This window comes from Tenrec ecaudatus, chromosome 16 (genome assembly GCF_050624435.1).
Source record: "Tenrec ecaudatus isolate mTenEca1 chromosome 16, mTenEca1.hap1, whole genome shotgun sequence".
In the NCBI taxonomy this organism is placed as follows: domain Eukaryota; kingdom Metazoa; phylum Chordata; class Mammalia; order Afrosoricida; family Tenrecidae; genus Tenrec; species Tenrec ecaudatus.
Window position 1 is genome coordinate 103,125,843 of NC_134545.1, and position 15,047 is coordinate 103,140,889.

Consider the following 15,047-nt stretch of genomic DNA (forward strand, 5'->3'; position numbering starts at 1 on the left):
ACATTTCACCTGCTCGGTAACACCCTCGGCAAAGAATGGGGGAAGCCCATCCAGGGAGCCGTTTCTGAACTCTCCATTTTATTCCATTGATCACCGTAAAGGTCTCGTGATGATGCCAGCTAATGTCTAACTTCACCAGGCAAAGGAGGGGGCCAAAAAAAAAAATAAAGAAGGGAGGGGGACGGCCATCAGCATCAGCCCAGGGCTGGTCTCCTGGCGTGGAAGAGATACACCTCCTCTCTGGAAACTTGTCACCAGCTTGGATAACAGCTGTCCCTCCCGCAGCACTCTATACTGTTCTGCTGGGCTCCAAGACTTCCTGCACTGGCCACCCAGCATGCAGGTGATATTCACCATTACGGGGTTTCTAAAGGGAAGTACCTGAACTATAGCTCATGGTCAGAAATAACTCAGGGCAGTTCTTCAATCAGGACAGCTTCTCCAATGTGCCCAGAAACAGGCTCTCTGATTGTGGGCCTCTTGGGCAGGCCTCATTTCGGTGTGGCTTGGCAAGTGTTACAAAGCCCTTTAGGTCCATGACAAGTGCCTGGAGGTACCGCACCCAGAAGTCTTAACCTGAAGGTGCTCAGCTGCCTTGTACTGTGGGCCAAGAAGTCCTCTGCAGTCTCCCGTTGGTCACCATCAGTGTTACAGCTCTCACTGGACAGCCTGGGGCTGGGATGTCCTCAGCATGGGCCACACCCCACTCTTGGCTCGACTTCCTTGAGTCTTTGGGTTCTCTTTCTGCCTCTGGTGTGGCTCCTTTTGGCAAATCTGACCAGTCCTGAGTCAAGGCCCTATATGCCTTATTTGCATGATCCCAAACCCACAAAAGGGTGCCATGCATCTGTCTGCATAATCCCACCTAATCATTTCATGAGCATTACAAAGGCATAGTCATATAAAACCGACCCATGGCGCCACAGCATTCAAGAACACCACACAGCCTTTACTGCTGAGGCTTTGCTAAGTCTGAAATCAGGGAGTGGGTTCACCAACATGATTCTTTGCCCAACTCTATCTCTTCTCATCCTTTTCCATGTAAACTTCAGAATCCTACGTCTGAATCTACCAAACATCCTGTCTGAATTTTGACTGGCACTGTACTAAATCTAAACATGAAATGGGCATCTTTGTTTTGCTAGACTTTATTCCTAATTACTTATTTTGAGAAGACCCATTTTAATTGGCCTTAAATTTTTTGTCTAATTATTAATAGCTAGTTTAGAGAGTTGCGATTGACTCAATGGCAGTGAGTTTATGAAAATGATTGAATTCTATGTGTTCATCATATGACCTGTGATTTTTGTCAAATTCACCTATTTGTCCTAAGAGTTGGGTGTTACTTTATTTTTTTTAATCATTTTATTGGGGGTTCGTACCATTCTTATCACAATCCATACATACAACCATTGTGTCAAGCACATATGTACATTTATTGCCATCATCATTCTCAAAACATTTGCCTTCTACTTGAGTCCTTAATATCGGCTGCTCATTTTGCCCCCTCCCTCCCCACTCCCTCATGGAACCTTCATAATTCATAATTATTATTTTGTCATGTTACACTGTCCGACATCTCCCCCTGCCCTCTTCTCTGTTGTCCGCCCCCCAGGGAGAAGACTGTACGTAGATTCTTGTAATTGGTTCCCCCGGGTGTTACTTTCTATAAAATTCTTGGCAGTTTCTCTGTAAGCCATCATGGCATCTGGGAATGGCCCGTTTCGTGTCTTTCTTCTTCCCATCAGCACAACCACTCTTCCTTGCAACAGTGCACTAGTGAGGTCTGCTGGACAAGGGCATGAGACGTGGAGGTGCCAGCGAGTGTGGGCTAGACTGGAGAGCAAGTGGAAGTCCCGTCCACTCCTCTGCTGAGAACTGCCCCCAGTGACAAGGTGTCGCCAGTCACGACTGGCCCACATAACCCTGGGCCTGGGCCACAGGTAACAGGTTTGTGGGTGGGCTCTTGAATCCACGCAGGGCCAAACAGGTTCCCTACCCCTGGAATTTGAGATGAAAATAAAGCTGGCTCGTGTGGGTTGGAATCAAGAACAAGAAACTGCAATCTGTGAAACAGAGACAGACAGAGATGAAGACAGGCTGAGTGAGAGAATCTAGTAACAGGTGCTTAGATTCTTCCCACCTGAGAGTGTGTGAACTGTTTGTGCCACTCAGACCCCATGTGGCTGGGGTTGGAACATCCCAATTTCAGGCTGTTTCTATGAGCCGACTGCAGGTTTATTAAAATGCTCACCTTGAACTTTCAACCATCAAAGCATGTTCTATTCACAGAGGAGAGGCTGCCCAGTGGACTCTGACTCACAGCAACTGTGTCCCTGGGCATGCCCGTGGGGCATTCCTGACTGTGATCTGTGAAAAGCCAGATCGCCAGGCTTTCTCCTACAGAGCTACGGAGCAGATTCAAATTCCTAACTCCTCCATCAGCAGCCAAGGGCTTCACTACTATACTACCAGGATGTCTTACGAGGAGGTGCCAGTGACTAACGCACACTCAAAGCAGACCCACACCCAGAATCAGAGGCTGCTTCTAACTTAACAAAAGCCTTACATAATCTTTAAGATTCAGCCAGAGATGGCATCATACACCCCTACAATAGGCCCAGATCCCACATGACAGCACTGGGAGGTCTCACAAGGCTTTGGTTCCAGTGTAGAGAATGGGACTGACAGAGGCAAGACTGGAAGCAGAAGGAGGTTTCCGTCTGAAACATCATCCACGAAAGCACCTACGGTGGCCTAAATTAGGAGGGTATCATTGGAGGTAAAGGTCTCTGGACAGGCTCAAGAAATACTAAAGGACTCGAAGTGGTGTGGCAGTGACTCATGTCAGACCCTGAGAGACGGACTCAACAAGTGGATATGAAAACTAGCACAACCACTGGGAAAGCATCTACATACACACACTCTGGACCAGCACCACGACAGGGCTTTCTGACATGCAAGAAACCACTCTACAGAGGTCTCCTACAGCAGCCGCTATTCACATGCAGCACACTGAGATGTGGTTAGGGAAGCAGAGAACTACCGCCACTTTGCTTAATTTTCATTTATTTGAAGTCACAAAGTGCTAGTAGTGGCTGCTCACAGCACAGCCCTCGGTTACGGAGCTATCAAGCCTAAAGCATACAACAGGGCTTAGTAGGTCTATGTGACAGTATTTAGCAGGGACAGTAAGAGAGGGGAAAAATTCCCTCAGGTTCAGTTGAGCCTGCATTAAATAAATACATATATTTCAGAATAAGCAGCACAGCCAAGATTTGGTTTTTCAGTTAAAAAAAGTCTAAATAGATACAAAGAAAATAAAAAGGGCAACTATCCAGCAAACAATGGTTATCTGAGAAGGAAAGATGAAACAGAAACTCAACTGCTTTTTTTTGAGGGGTGGGGGAGGATGCAATAGGCACCATCCCTTTCCTACCTGAGAAGACATTTAAAACAATGTCTTTCCACATCAAGCTGAGTCTATGTATTAAACTGGCCCACACAGCATACCTGTAAGGCCGCTATGATAAAGGTATTCAAGATGATCACAGTGGTAAGAAAAAAAAACCCCAAGCCAAACATCATCAAGTTGATTCCAACTCAGAGTGACCCTATCTATAGGACAGGGTAGAACTGCCCCATGGGTTTCTGAGACTGCAGCTCTTTCCGGAAGTAGAAAGCCTCATCTTTCTCCCTCAGAGAGGATGGTGGTTTCCAACTGCTGACCCTGCGGTCAACAGCCCAAAAGAGAGACCACCAGGGCTCCTCAGTGACAAAAAAGGTAACAAAAACCTATCTGTACTTCACAGCTACACTCTAATGCAGCTCTGCAATTGAGCGGATGCCGACTCATATTAACCCTTTAGGGCAGGGTAGAACTGACCCTTTGTTTCCGAAACTGTTACTCTTCATTGGAGTAGAAAGCCCCGTCTGGCTCCCTTGGAGCCTTGGGTGGTTTCAAACTGCTGACATTTCGGATCCCAGCCCAATGTGTAACCACTATGCCACCAGGGCTCCTCTAGACATCAGTCACAACAGCCCTGCCAAACCATGACCCAAGGGCAGTGTTAATTTTTTCAAGTCACAAACTAAAGAGAAGTAAGACATTCAGAGAAGCAATAAGGTCCAGGACTCCGCAACCATCTGCCAAATTCATAAATACCACAAAGCCAATAATTGATATGTAAATCACACCTTCTCGACACTTAGATGTGCCCCGTAGGTGACAAAATCTGGCTCAAATGAATTCAAATCTTTATCAAACACAAACTCATCTTGCTTATCCAACAACTCTACTGTATAGGGTGGATTCTCAAAAATGCATTTCCTTAACAGTGACAACTGGAGCTTAGGACATTCACTTCTGAAGGATTTTCCCTCAAAAGTACCTATGTATTTGGAGTTAATGTATGTCTACACGCTCTCAAACCAACACCTCAACTTCAACTGACCTGGGTATTTTGTGGTCACACTTTGGATTACTAGTCAATTACTAGTTCCACTCTCCACGATAATGAAGCAATGACTTGCACTTCAAGAAGGGAGGTGCTCCTCTCCCCCCTCTCTCCGTTTCTCTGCCACCCTGAGTGTGGTGGTGCTCCGACTTCACCATGTCGTCTCATAAGACTTTCAGGATCAAGAGATTCCTGGCCAAGAAACAGAAGCAGAATCGGCCCAGTCCCCAATGGATTCAAATGAAAATCGGTAATAAAATCAGGTACAACTCCAAGAGAAGACATTGGAGAAGAACCAAACTGGGGCTGTAAGGAGCCCCCTAAAGGGTGGCACGCATGGCCACATTTTCCCAGGCTCAAATTTTGTCTCCATCTGATGACTTGAACTTCTATTGGCAAATAATCTGGTTTATTCCTTGGTTTTTTGCTTCCTAATCAAGTTTAACAATAAATGATGTTGGTGTGGGAAAAAAAAAAAGGGAGGTGCTCCCCTTCCTGATCACCTTGATCTTGACTCCTAGTAAATGTCGTCTGCCAGCACACACAGGGTTTAACCTGCAAGAGCTGGAACCTGCTTAACACGGGAACCTGTAAGAGGTGGAAACCTCTCTTCTTTCCAAATAGCAAGAGCAAATGTGCGAAATGAAATAAAGGGTTAAGACTGCACGTGCTTGTCAGGGACAGAAAACCCAGGAAGATCCATCAAGTAGACCCCCCCAGCCCCCCACTCACAGACAGGTTTCACTGTTTACATGAAGAGGCTTCAAGAAAGTTCTAAATTGTATTTCCCCATGGGCTTGTGGAAGCCCCCTTTAGCATCACGTGCACGCATCACTTTTAATTTCAGTATCAGGCTGTCGGTGTCCCTGGATCTGCAATCCCACCAACCTCTCCAACCCGCCTGCTAGCACCTCAGCCTGGAACTGCACGTGGCGTGGGGAGAGGTGCTGAGTGGCTGTTTCCTGCAGTCGGTTCTGGGGCTTCTTCCAGGCCTTTCTCTCGCGTCTCCCCACCCCACCCCCCGGTTCGGGCCCAGACTGCGGGACACGCGAGGGTCGGGGCGGCCTCCTGTGATCCCGGACTGAGACCTGAGGACAGGGGTGTGTCCCCTGCCCGCTCCACGTCTGCCCTCGGCGGTAGAGCGGCCCTAAGAACTGCCACTAAAATTCGGCAAGTGTCCGGGCAGCACTTTCCTGACACTCCTCCGAACGGCGCACGCTGCACGGGTGGCGGGCGCTCCGCGCGGAGCCGAGCCAGCGCCCAGCCGGCCGCGCGAGGCCCGAGTTGGAGACAACTTCTGCTCGGCGCCCGCGCTCCCCGGCGCTCCCACCGGAAGTTTTGAAATTTCCCGTCGGCGCCCCAACGGCGAAGGACTCGCCCCCAGGCCCACCTGCCGGCCCGCGGCGCCCGCCCGGTTACCTCAGGAGTCCCGCTCGGCCCGCCCCACCCTGCCACGGAGGGCCACCCGCGGCCCCTGCGGCCCCGACTCGGGGAGGCCGCGAGGGACGGCGCGGCTGGGCTGGGGTCCCGGCTCCGAGCTCCGGACCGGCGGGCGCAGGCCCGGTGGCCGCCTGGCGTCGGGCCGCGCGAGCGCTCGCAGGGGCCCCGCGCGGCCAGCCCGGGCCAGGGTCTCGCAAACTCCGCGGCCCGCCCCCGGCGCCGCCACTCACCGAAGAAGCCCTGCACGATCCCGAGCGGGTGGCTGAGCCAGTCCTCCCCGCAGGGCATTGCGCCCGGGGGCCGGCGCGGCCCGGGCGCTGGCGATCCTCGGGGCGAGCGTGTCCGGGCGGCCGGCACCCCTTCACCGCCGCCGCCTCCACTCGGCGTTCCGGCCGCTCCCCGCCGCGCCCTCCCCCGCAGGCCGGCCGCGCCGCGCGGGCCGTCCGACCTCCCCGCCGCTCAGGGAGCGCGGGCTGCGGCGGCCGCCGCCGAGCAACTGCTAGCGACCGGCCAGCGCGACGCGCGAACCCCCAGCCTCCACTTCGCACAATGGCGGGAAACAGCCGCCGCCGACCGCGCTGCCCGAGACCTGGGTGGAGCTCGCTCGGGGAGGGGCGGTGGGGGCGCGCGGCGCGGTCCCGCGGCGGGGGCGGGGCGCGCGGCTGGGGGCGGAGCACGCCCGCCATCTTGGAGCCGGGCAGGAAGCCCGGAGAGGCTGTGAGGTCGCGAGACGTGGGCGGGGCCCAGCGTGGACGCGAGGCCCCACCCCTTACCTTCGGAGCAGGAAGTCCGGAGGCGCGTCCTCGCGCCTCGCGGGAGGCCCTTCGCTCCACGAGTCCAGCTTCGGCCCTCACAGCCGGCTCTGGGCCACGCGAGTGCAAGCGGCCGCCGGTGCCCGCCCTCCGCATCTTTGGGCATTTTTCTCCGTGGCAACTCTTCCCTGAACGCCTTACCCGCAACCGAAGCTTATGGTTGGACAAAGTCTGAGCCTGCACGGGGAGGTCAAACTTTACATCGGGAGCCCTGTCAAGACCCCGGGGCCTCTGCTCTCCTCCCAGGCATCATAGCTGGGGCCTGGTTCGCCGTCGAGGGGCTCGCCGCGGGCTCCGTCCGCTGCCCCTGACGGCGAAAACATCCTGAAGCCTAGGGACTGGCGAGGTGCCCCCAGAAATGTGCATCTGGGCTCCCCCACGGAAATACACCAACAGGACCAGATGGGACAGTTCTCCCCATAGGAGCCTTAACCTGTGGGTTAAGCTTTGGGCTGCTTAACGCTTAAAATTGGATGTTCAAACCCCCAGCCGCCCTCAGAGCCGGGCAAAGAAGTCTGTCCTACTGTATAAGCTCACTCGATGGGGTCAAACAACAGAATTGTATGTGAATGGATATGTTGGCTCGTGTTAAGATACTGTAAAAAAAAATACCCATAGGGAAAAATAATGGTTCCGGGGTTGGGGGATAAAGGAGAGCTGACATCAAAGAGTTCAAGAAGAAAGAAAATGTTTTGAAACCGATTGTGGTAGCAGTTGTACAATATTGCTTGATGTGTTTGAACTATGGAATGCTGTTATCTGTAAGAGTTCCCGATAAAATGATTAATTTTTTTTTGAGTCAAGAGTTACAGGCTTGGAAACCCTAAGGAGCATGTCTACTCTGTTCCTAGGGCGGCTGTAAGAAAGGACTGGATGGCCATGGGGGCGTGAGCTACAGCAATCCAACCATCTGAAATCCTCCTGAAGAAATAGAAGAACACCCATGTTTAATAAAGTATTTTCATGGGGCTTGAATGGACCAATGAAAACTCCAAAATACAGCAGGGCATCTCTGAATGGTGATCTGAATGGAGTCTAGAAACGGCAGCTGGAGAAAGAGAACAGAACCCAGATCTCAATCCATTCTTAGTAACCTGTATTTCTTACAGAGAGTCAATCAACGGGCTATGGAATGCACATCTGGCTTCTCTGGTTTTGGGTGGGCTGAAAAAAAGTTCTGTATGACATCTGTGGTGATCTGGCCACATGTGCATGGAACAGAAAGGACTCCCTTGCGCACAACTTGACATGAGACCACCTGCTCTTGAATTATGTAGCAAAACCTTAGATTTGCTCTGTTTATAATGCTGCTCCATACCAAGTCAGCAGTGGCTGGGAACACTTCAGCTTTGGGACCCCTCCATCTGCTCGGTATTGAATGATTTGTAATCAAGCAACTGCTCAGATTGGATTTAAAAGGACAGTGATCATTCTGAGAAGGCCTTCCCTGAGCAGTATAATGGTTTCCACGTGCTCCACTGCAAATCAAAAAGCTTGTGGGGTCCAGCCTTCCTGGCAGTGCCTGGAAATCTGTTTCAGAAAAAGAAAACCAGTCACTGCTGAGCCTTCAGAAGCAGTTTGACTCTGACACATGTGGGCTTGCTTTGAGTCCTGGCTTGATTAGATGGCTATTGATACCTTCTGAAATGTGAATGAGGTGACTTAACGGTTTTTTGGTTTTTTTTGTGATGAGACATTTTAATACTACCAAGGATGTAAAAACAATGAAACCCACTGTCATTGAGTTGAATCAGGCTCATAGGGAGCCTACATATTTGGATTTCCAAGGCTGTAAATCAAAGTTATAGACACACTCCTCTTGAGCAGCTGATGGGTTTATACCCCCACCCTTTGCAGTTAGCCATCCGATGCCGACCTGACAGCGAAAGACTAGGGAAAAGTCTATGAAGTATATTAGACAATTCTGAGTATGAAGTTTGTAGAGAAGGGACTCTGGTAATGTGGTGGTTACGCTTAGGCAACTAAATGCAAGGTCAGCAGTTCAAAACCACCATCTCCACTGGAGACAGATAAAAGCTTTCTACACTTGTAACCCACAGGGACTGTTGTACCCTATCCTATGGGATCATTGTGAGTTGGAATAGACTCAATGGCAGTGAGTTTGGAGGTTACAGAACAGTGAAAGCCCAAAATCCATTTGCAGAATCCTTGTGTGAATTAACCCTTATTAAATTCCTTGTGACCATTAACCACCAATGCCACCGTCTTGCCCTCAGGCAGAGTGGATTACCACCGGAAAGTGGATTATCACCACTCTCACAGTGAGGAGCAGTCTCCCTTAGGGACTTGCTTGGATGTGTCCTTCATGAGGTCACAGTCAAGTCATGCCCTAACCGCCTTGGTCAAAAGGCTCTGGACCAATCATACAAGCTCTTCTGTGCAGCATGCTATACATGTCCCAATCATGGTCCTATTCCCATTTCTGTAGTCCCACCTGCAAATAGGATATATTTATCTGTGGCAAAGCAAGCTTTCGTGGCAGTGTCTTCTGTGTCCTATTTAAGTCTTCCTTTCTCTTTAAACACTTTGACCCCATTATGACCTAGTGCTAATGGTTTCCCTCATCCAGGTGATATGTTTTGTCTTCATCTTGTCTTGATCCTGTTTAAGACTTAATAAATGTTCTCCTTAAATTGTCTATGAGATTTGGTGTCTCTAGTTAATCCTACAACAGAGGATACCTCTCTGGAGCAAGGTATTTTTTCCCCCCACCACAGACAGCTGCACTTTCATTTGAAGGGTTTTCTGTTTTCAAGAAGGACAAACACAAAGGATTTTGTTGTTGTTAGTAGCCATTGAGTTGATTCCCATCGGTGCGTAAGGGAACTGAGCTCCATAGGGTTTCCAAGACCCCCCCCCCAGGCCAGTTTTCTCAAGCCCCCTTATGTGGGTTTGAACCACCAAACTTTTGACAAATAGTGGAGCACTGGACTATGTGGGTCACCTACAGATCAGAAGACTAATATACTCATGGCCGTGGAACTGATGCTGACTCCTATGTAAGTAATTACTAAGGGCATTGGAAGTACTGGGGTAAAACAGGGAGGTAGCATCCCATACCTTCATGAACCTTATAGTCTGTTAACCTTAGAGAACTGTTAAGTAAATAATTGGTTATTGACCACCATGATAAATGCCAGACAAGTAAAAGTGACATTCTAGAAGAGAAAGGAACCAAGGGATCTAGTGGGGAGTGGAGGAGAGAGGAATGCTTCAGGGCCTTCCTGAAAAGTGACCTTTACACTAGATCTCGAAAGGCAAAAGACAAAATTTCCTCTCACGTATCTTGGACATATTACCAATAGGAACTAGTCCCTGGAGAAGGACATCACACTTGGTCAAGTAGAGGGCCAGTGAGAAAGAGGAAGATGCAAGTAGATGGATCAACACGGTGGCTGCACAATGGGCTCAAACACAGCAGTGCTTGTGAGGATGGTGCCTATCTATAAAATCAAACCGAACTCACTTCCATCGGGTCAATTCTGACTCGCAGCAACCCTAGAGCATAGGATAGAACTGCCTCTGTGGGTTTCTGAGACTGTCACTCTTTACGGGAGTAGAAAGCCAAGACCTGAGGAGCCATAGGAGGACAGAGTTCCAATGACCCAGAACTGCCCAGGTGGCACCTACTCAGAACATCTGAAAAGCTTAAGGTAAAGCATTCTGATGGATGCAAAAACCCTTGAAGAATTTGAAGCAGGAGAATGTGATCTACATGATCAAACAACCACTGACAAAGCTGGATCCCTTCTTCCCAGCTGTTTTCATATTAGAACATGACTGCAAGTATAGTGCTTGTTGACCACGTGTGTGTGCTGGAGTGAGCGTGGTATATTGCCACATTACACAAGGTGTTCTCGGCTCATCGACTTAAGGTTATTGTCTTACTTTAAACTAATAAATTAGAAATATTCACAACAGTCTTTAGGTTTTTTTTTTTAAAGTGTGTGTGTGTGTGTGTGTGTGTGTGTGTATTTTAACCCTGTGAACCGAGTAAGGGTTTATATTCAAATACACGTAGCTTGTAAATTACTATGGTATCTCTGAAAATTACACAGTATAGTAGTCCACACATGTAAACTGCAACCACGGAGTATTCACCCAAGTTGGGTGTAAGAAGTCCTGGTAACATAGTGGTTGCTAGCCAAAAGGTTGGTGTTTCAAACCCATCAGTGGCTCTGAAGGAGACATATGTAATATTCTGTTGCTGTAAATTATTTCCCCCTCCCTAGCTGGAGTAACAAACAAAAATAATAGAAACAACTAGTCTGACACGCTAATGGACCCGAGGAAATGGCTTGGAGACATCTCTGACCTCCTCTGGCTACACGGGGAAGGAGAATCCCACTGCACAGCCGCCCTCACCACAAGACAGAAGTCAGCCATGCCTCCACCCGGCAGCCTTCCTTCCCCTATTCTGACCCACAGCCCCTCCCACAGCACCCCACTGACACCAGAGGCCAAGGCAAAGAGATCAGTGGCAGAGCAGAGGCCTAGGGCAAAGACTACATAAGACTGCAAGGCAAACTGCAAGAGGTCTTCCTGGCCCATGGAAACAGAGGTCAAGGGATCAGGTGGTGGAGCGGTTGAGGTCCAGAGAAACTTCCTGTTGTCTGAAGGAAGGGTTGCTGTGGGCCAATAACAGTCTCCGCAATGTTTTCTGATCTGGCTGTGGTGACCTGATAACTTCCCTAAATAAACTCCGTGAGTGTTGTGAGTTCTGTGTGACCATTGCAACAGAGAATTTAGTATTTGTTACAGAGGGATGGATAGATGTGCTATATGAAGAGATTTCACTTCACCATCCACTCACTTTACCACAGGACCACTCGAAACTTAGTTGCCCGCCCATGACCCTGAGACCAAAAGAACTAGATGGTGCCCAGCTTCGACTACCAACAGGTCTGAAATGGATCTCACTGGATGACCATGGATTGAGTGGGACAAAAATATGGAATAAAATTTTAAATAATAAAAAGACCAGGCACAGGGCATGGCAAACCCTTGAGGATACAGGTTTTTATCACCCTTCAGGTCTGGAAATGAACTTAATCCCAAGGCTCAAATTTCAGCCAAACAATAATAGGTCTATCACATGTACAATCACACCAGGGAGATATGCATTCCTTAGAACCACCAGTCAATTGAGATCCAAAGGGCAGCACTTGCCCAAGGACACAGTTCAGAGATGAAAAAAGATTAGGAAAGCAGGAGGTATGGAAATGGGAAACACGGAGAAAGCGGGGAGCAAAGTAACCAAGTCCCCAAGGAATCCTGAAAATAGTCTTGATCAGAAAACATACCTAAGGGTCATCAGACAGACCTGGAAGTATCTATCCGGTTTTTTTGTTTGTTTGTTTCTTTTTCTTTCCCCTTATGTCTATCAGATAGGCAGAAGGAACAATCCCAAGGAGAAAACACTGGGAGAGGTGGTTCTTGTGAGACGTGGGAATGGGCAGGGAAGGGACGTGGGGAGCCAATAAACTCAGAGATAAGGGAACAACAAAAGATCTAAAATTGATGACTACGAGGGCATTTATTGCCTGGTGGGGTTTGATCAAGTGCATTGTATCCAAGAGGAATTAATGAGAGCCGATTGGAGGGTGAGCATGACAGTGGGACAGGAGATGAAAGGAAACAGAGGAAAAAGTAGGAGGCAAAAACGACTTATAGAGATATAGCTATAGGTGTGTATATATGTAAACATTAATTTATAATGAAAGAGATAGAGAGCAATGTACATATATTTATATGTTAAATAGTAACATAGCAGGTGGACTTTGGGCCGCCACTCCAGGCCTCCCTTAACACAAGAACACTTTGTTCTAATAACATGGCACTCTTTGACAAGATCACTAAAGAAAAAATAGGGGGGGCATAAGGAAATGTGGTGGAGAAAGCAGATGGTGCCCCCAGGTATCAAAAGATGTAGGTCTGGGGTCTAAAGGCTTTAGGTTAAACAAGTGGCTATCCAGCAGGGAAGCAAATAAGCCCACATGGAGGAAGCACCCCGGCCTAAGTGATAATGACCAGGTATCAGGTCTCAAAAGATCCCAAACAAACAACTATATCAATGTGAAAGAGGAGGGTTGGAGTGGAGACCCAAAGCCCATCTGTAGACCACTGGAGATCCCTCCACAGAGAGATTACAAGGAAGGGACGATTCAACCAGGGTGCAGTAAAGCACCAGTGAAACACATCATTCCTCTAGTTCAGTGGTTCTCAGCCTTCCGAATACCATGATGCTTTCATACAGGTCCTCATGTTGTGGTGACCCCCCCAACCATAAAATTATTTACGTTGCTACTTCATCACTGTCATTTTGCTACTGTTGTGAATCATCATGTAAATATCTGATATGCAGGATGTATTTTCATTGTTACAAATTGAACATAATTAAAGCATAATGATTAATCACAAAACAATATGTAATTATATATTGTGAAATATTTACGTATTTTCTGATGGTCTTAAATGACCCCTGTGAAAGGTTCCTTCAACCCCCCGAGGGGTTGAGACTCACAGGTCGAGAACCCCTTGCAAGTTCTTGAATGCTTTCTTCACCCCCGCCTCCCCACTACCATGACTCAGTTCTACTTTACAAATCAGGTTAGATGGGAGCACACACATTGGTATAGATAAGAGCCCTGGACACATGGAATTCAGGACAGATAATATCTTCAGGAACCATAGTGGGAGTAAATGTATCATGAGGGTAGGGGGATGGTGGGGGGCAAGGGGGAGAAAGGAGGAACCCATCACAAAGTTGGATATATAGCCAGCCCCAGCCCCCAGGGGGATGAATAACAGAAAGGTGGGTGAAGGGAGACAATGGACACTGTAAGACTCGAAATAACAACAATAATATATAATCGATCAAGGATTCACGGGAGGGTGGGGGAGAAAGGGGAAAAAAGCTGAAACCAAGGGCTCAAATAGAAAGAAAATGTTTTGGAAATGTTGATGGCAACATATGTACAAGTGTGCTTAATACTATTGAATGCTGGATTGTTGTAAGATTTGTAAGAACCCCCAATAAAATGATTAATTTAAAAAAAAAGAAGTGTTACATTGTGGGCATTGTGATTGATGACATGAAACAAAATGTATCAAAATTGTTGAGTCGAAACTGATTTGTTCTGTATACATTCACCCAATGCACAATGAAAAGTTACACACACATTTTAAAGGGGTGCATCTAGCACATGAAATACTCGAGTTTACAGGTTGAAAAAAAGAGCATAGAAGTACACAATTCATACACACCACATGTAAAAGCATACATCTACTCATGAAACATGTTAAGTACAAACACATGACTCATTCGCTCATATTCACTTTGTGCTTCTTTTTAAAAGAAATTAGTCACCAGAAATAGTTTGACAGCTTTGGAAACCCAGGCCTGCTCTACCCAATAGGGTCACTCTGAGTGTGAACTGACCCCACAGCAGCGTAATAATCAGTAGGAGGAGGCTTCAAATTGCTTCTGGGAAATGTCATGATCTTCCAATACTGTTTTTCCTTGAACCCTTTGAAGCTCCCCTGTATGTCTCAGGAGTTCTGGTGGCAGAGCGGCTGCTAACTACAAGGTCAGCAGTTTGAATCCATTAGCTGCTGGCTGGGAGCTTTCAGCTCCAGTGAGGATTTACAGGAAACCCACAGGGGCAGTTCTACTCTATCCAGAGGGTTGCTATGAGTAAGAATTGAGTCAGTAGTAGGGGCTTTGGTTTGGGTTTAGGTTTTTTCTTTATTTTTTTTTTCAAGTGCAGGCCACACTAAGGCTTTATTTTTCTGGGGCAGACTAAGGCCCGAGCAAGCCTGAAGTCTGCTGCTCTGGCCAGGCAGGGAGTCCCCAGGGCCGTGAGGAGGCCAAACACAGGCTGGGCTCGCTCCCCAGTCCTAGCCCCTGGGAAGAGCATCCTAGGCCGTGAGGGGCCGATAGGCAGAGTCCAGCAGGGGAGAAGGTGACCAGCCACTGGGAAGACAAGCTCCTCCTGGATAGTTTCAGTGTCTGCCACAAAGGCTTCTCCACAGCCGTGGTGCTGAGTACGAAAAGTCTTCCATCTAGTAACGTGTGTTGTGTGTCTTAGCTCTTTGAACACTTTCAGGAATTGCGCAATTTACGCATACTATCTCGTGGAACCAAAATGAATTTTGGTCCCTTTCTGGTTGTGGAGCACTTTGCCGCTTTACATCATATGTTTGTTCACTGAATTGACAAGTGCAAGGATATAAAAATGTAGAATCTCATCAAAAGTTTAACAAGTTGGATGAAATGAGTAAGTAAGTATTACAAGCAGAGTTCCTAATTTTTTAT

The 15,047-nt window shown here is 48.2% G+C and overlaps 1 protein-coding gene across 1 annotated transcript in view; it reads right to left on the reverse strand.

The window, feature by feature from the left end:
• The window catches only part of MCMBP (minichromosome maintenance complex binding protein), a 31,049-nt gene extending 24,552 nt beyond the window's left edge, over positions 1 to 6,497 (reverse strand). Inside the window, exon 1 of the mRNA XM_075533329.1 lies at positions 6,128 to 6,497. Coding sequence (XP_075389444.1) covers positions 6,128 to 6,185 — 58 coding nt within the window. The 5' untranslated portion in view covers positions 6,186 to 6,497. The remainder of the gene's footprint in view (positions 1 to 6,127) is intronic.
• Positions 6,498 to 15,047: the final 8,550 nt, after the last annotated feature.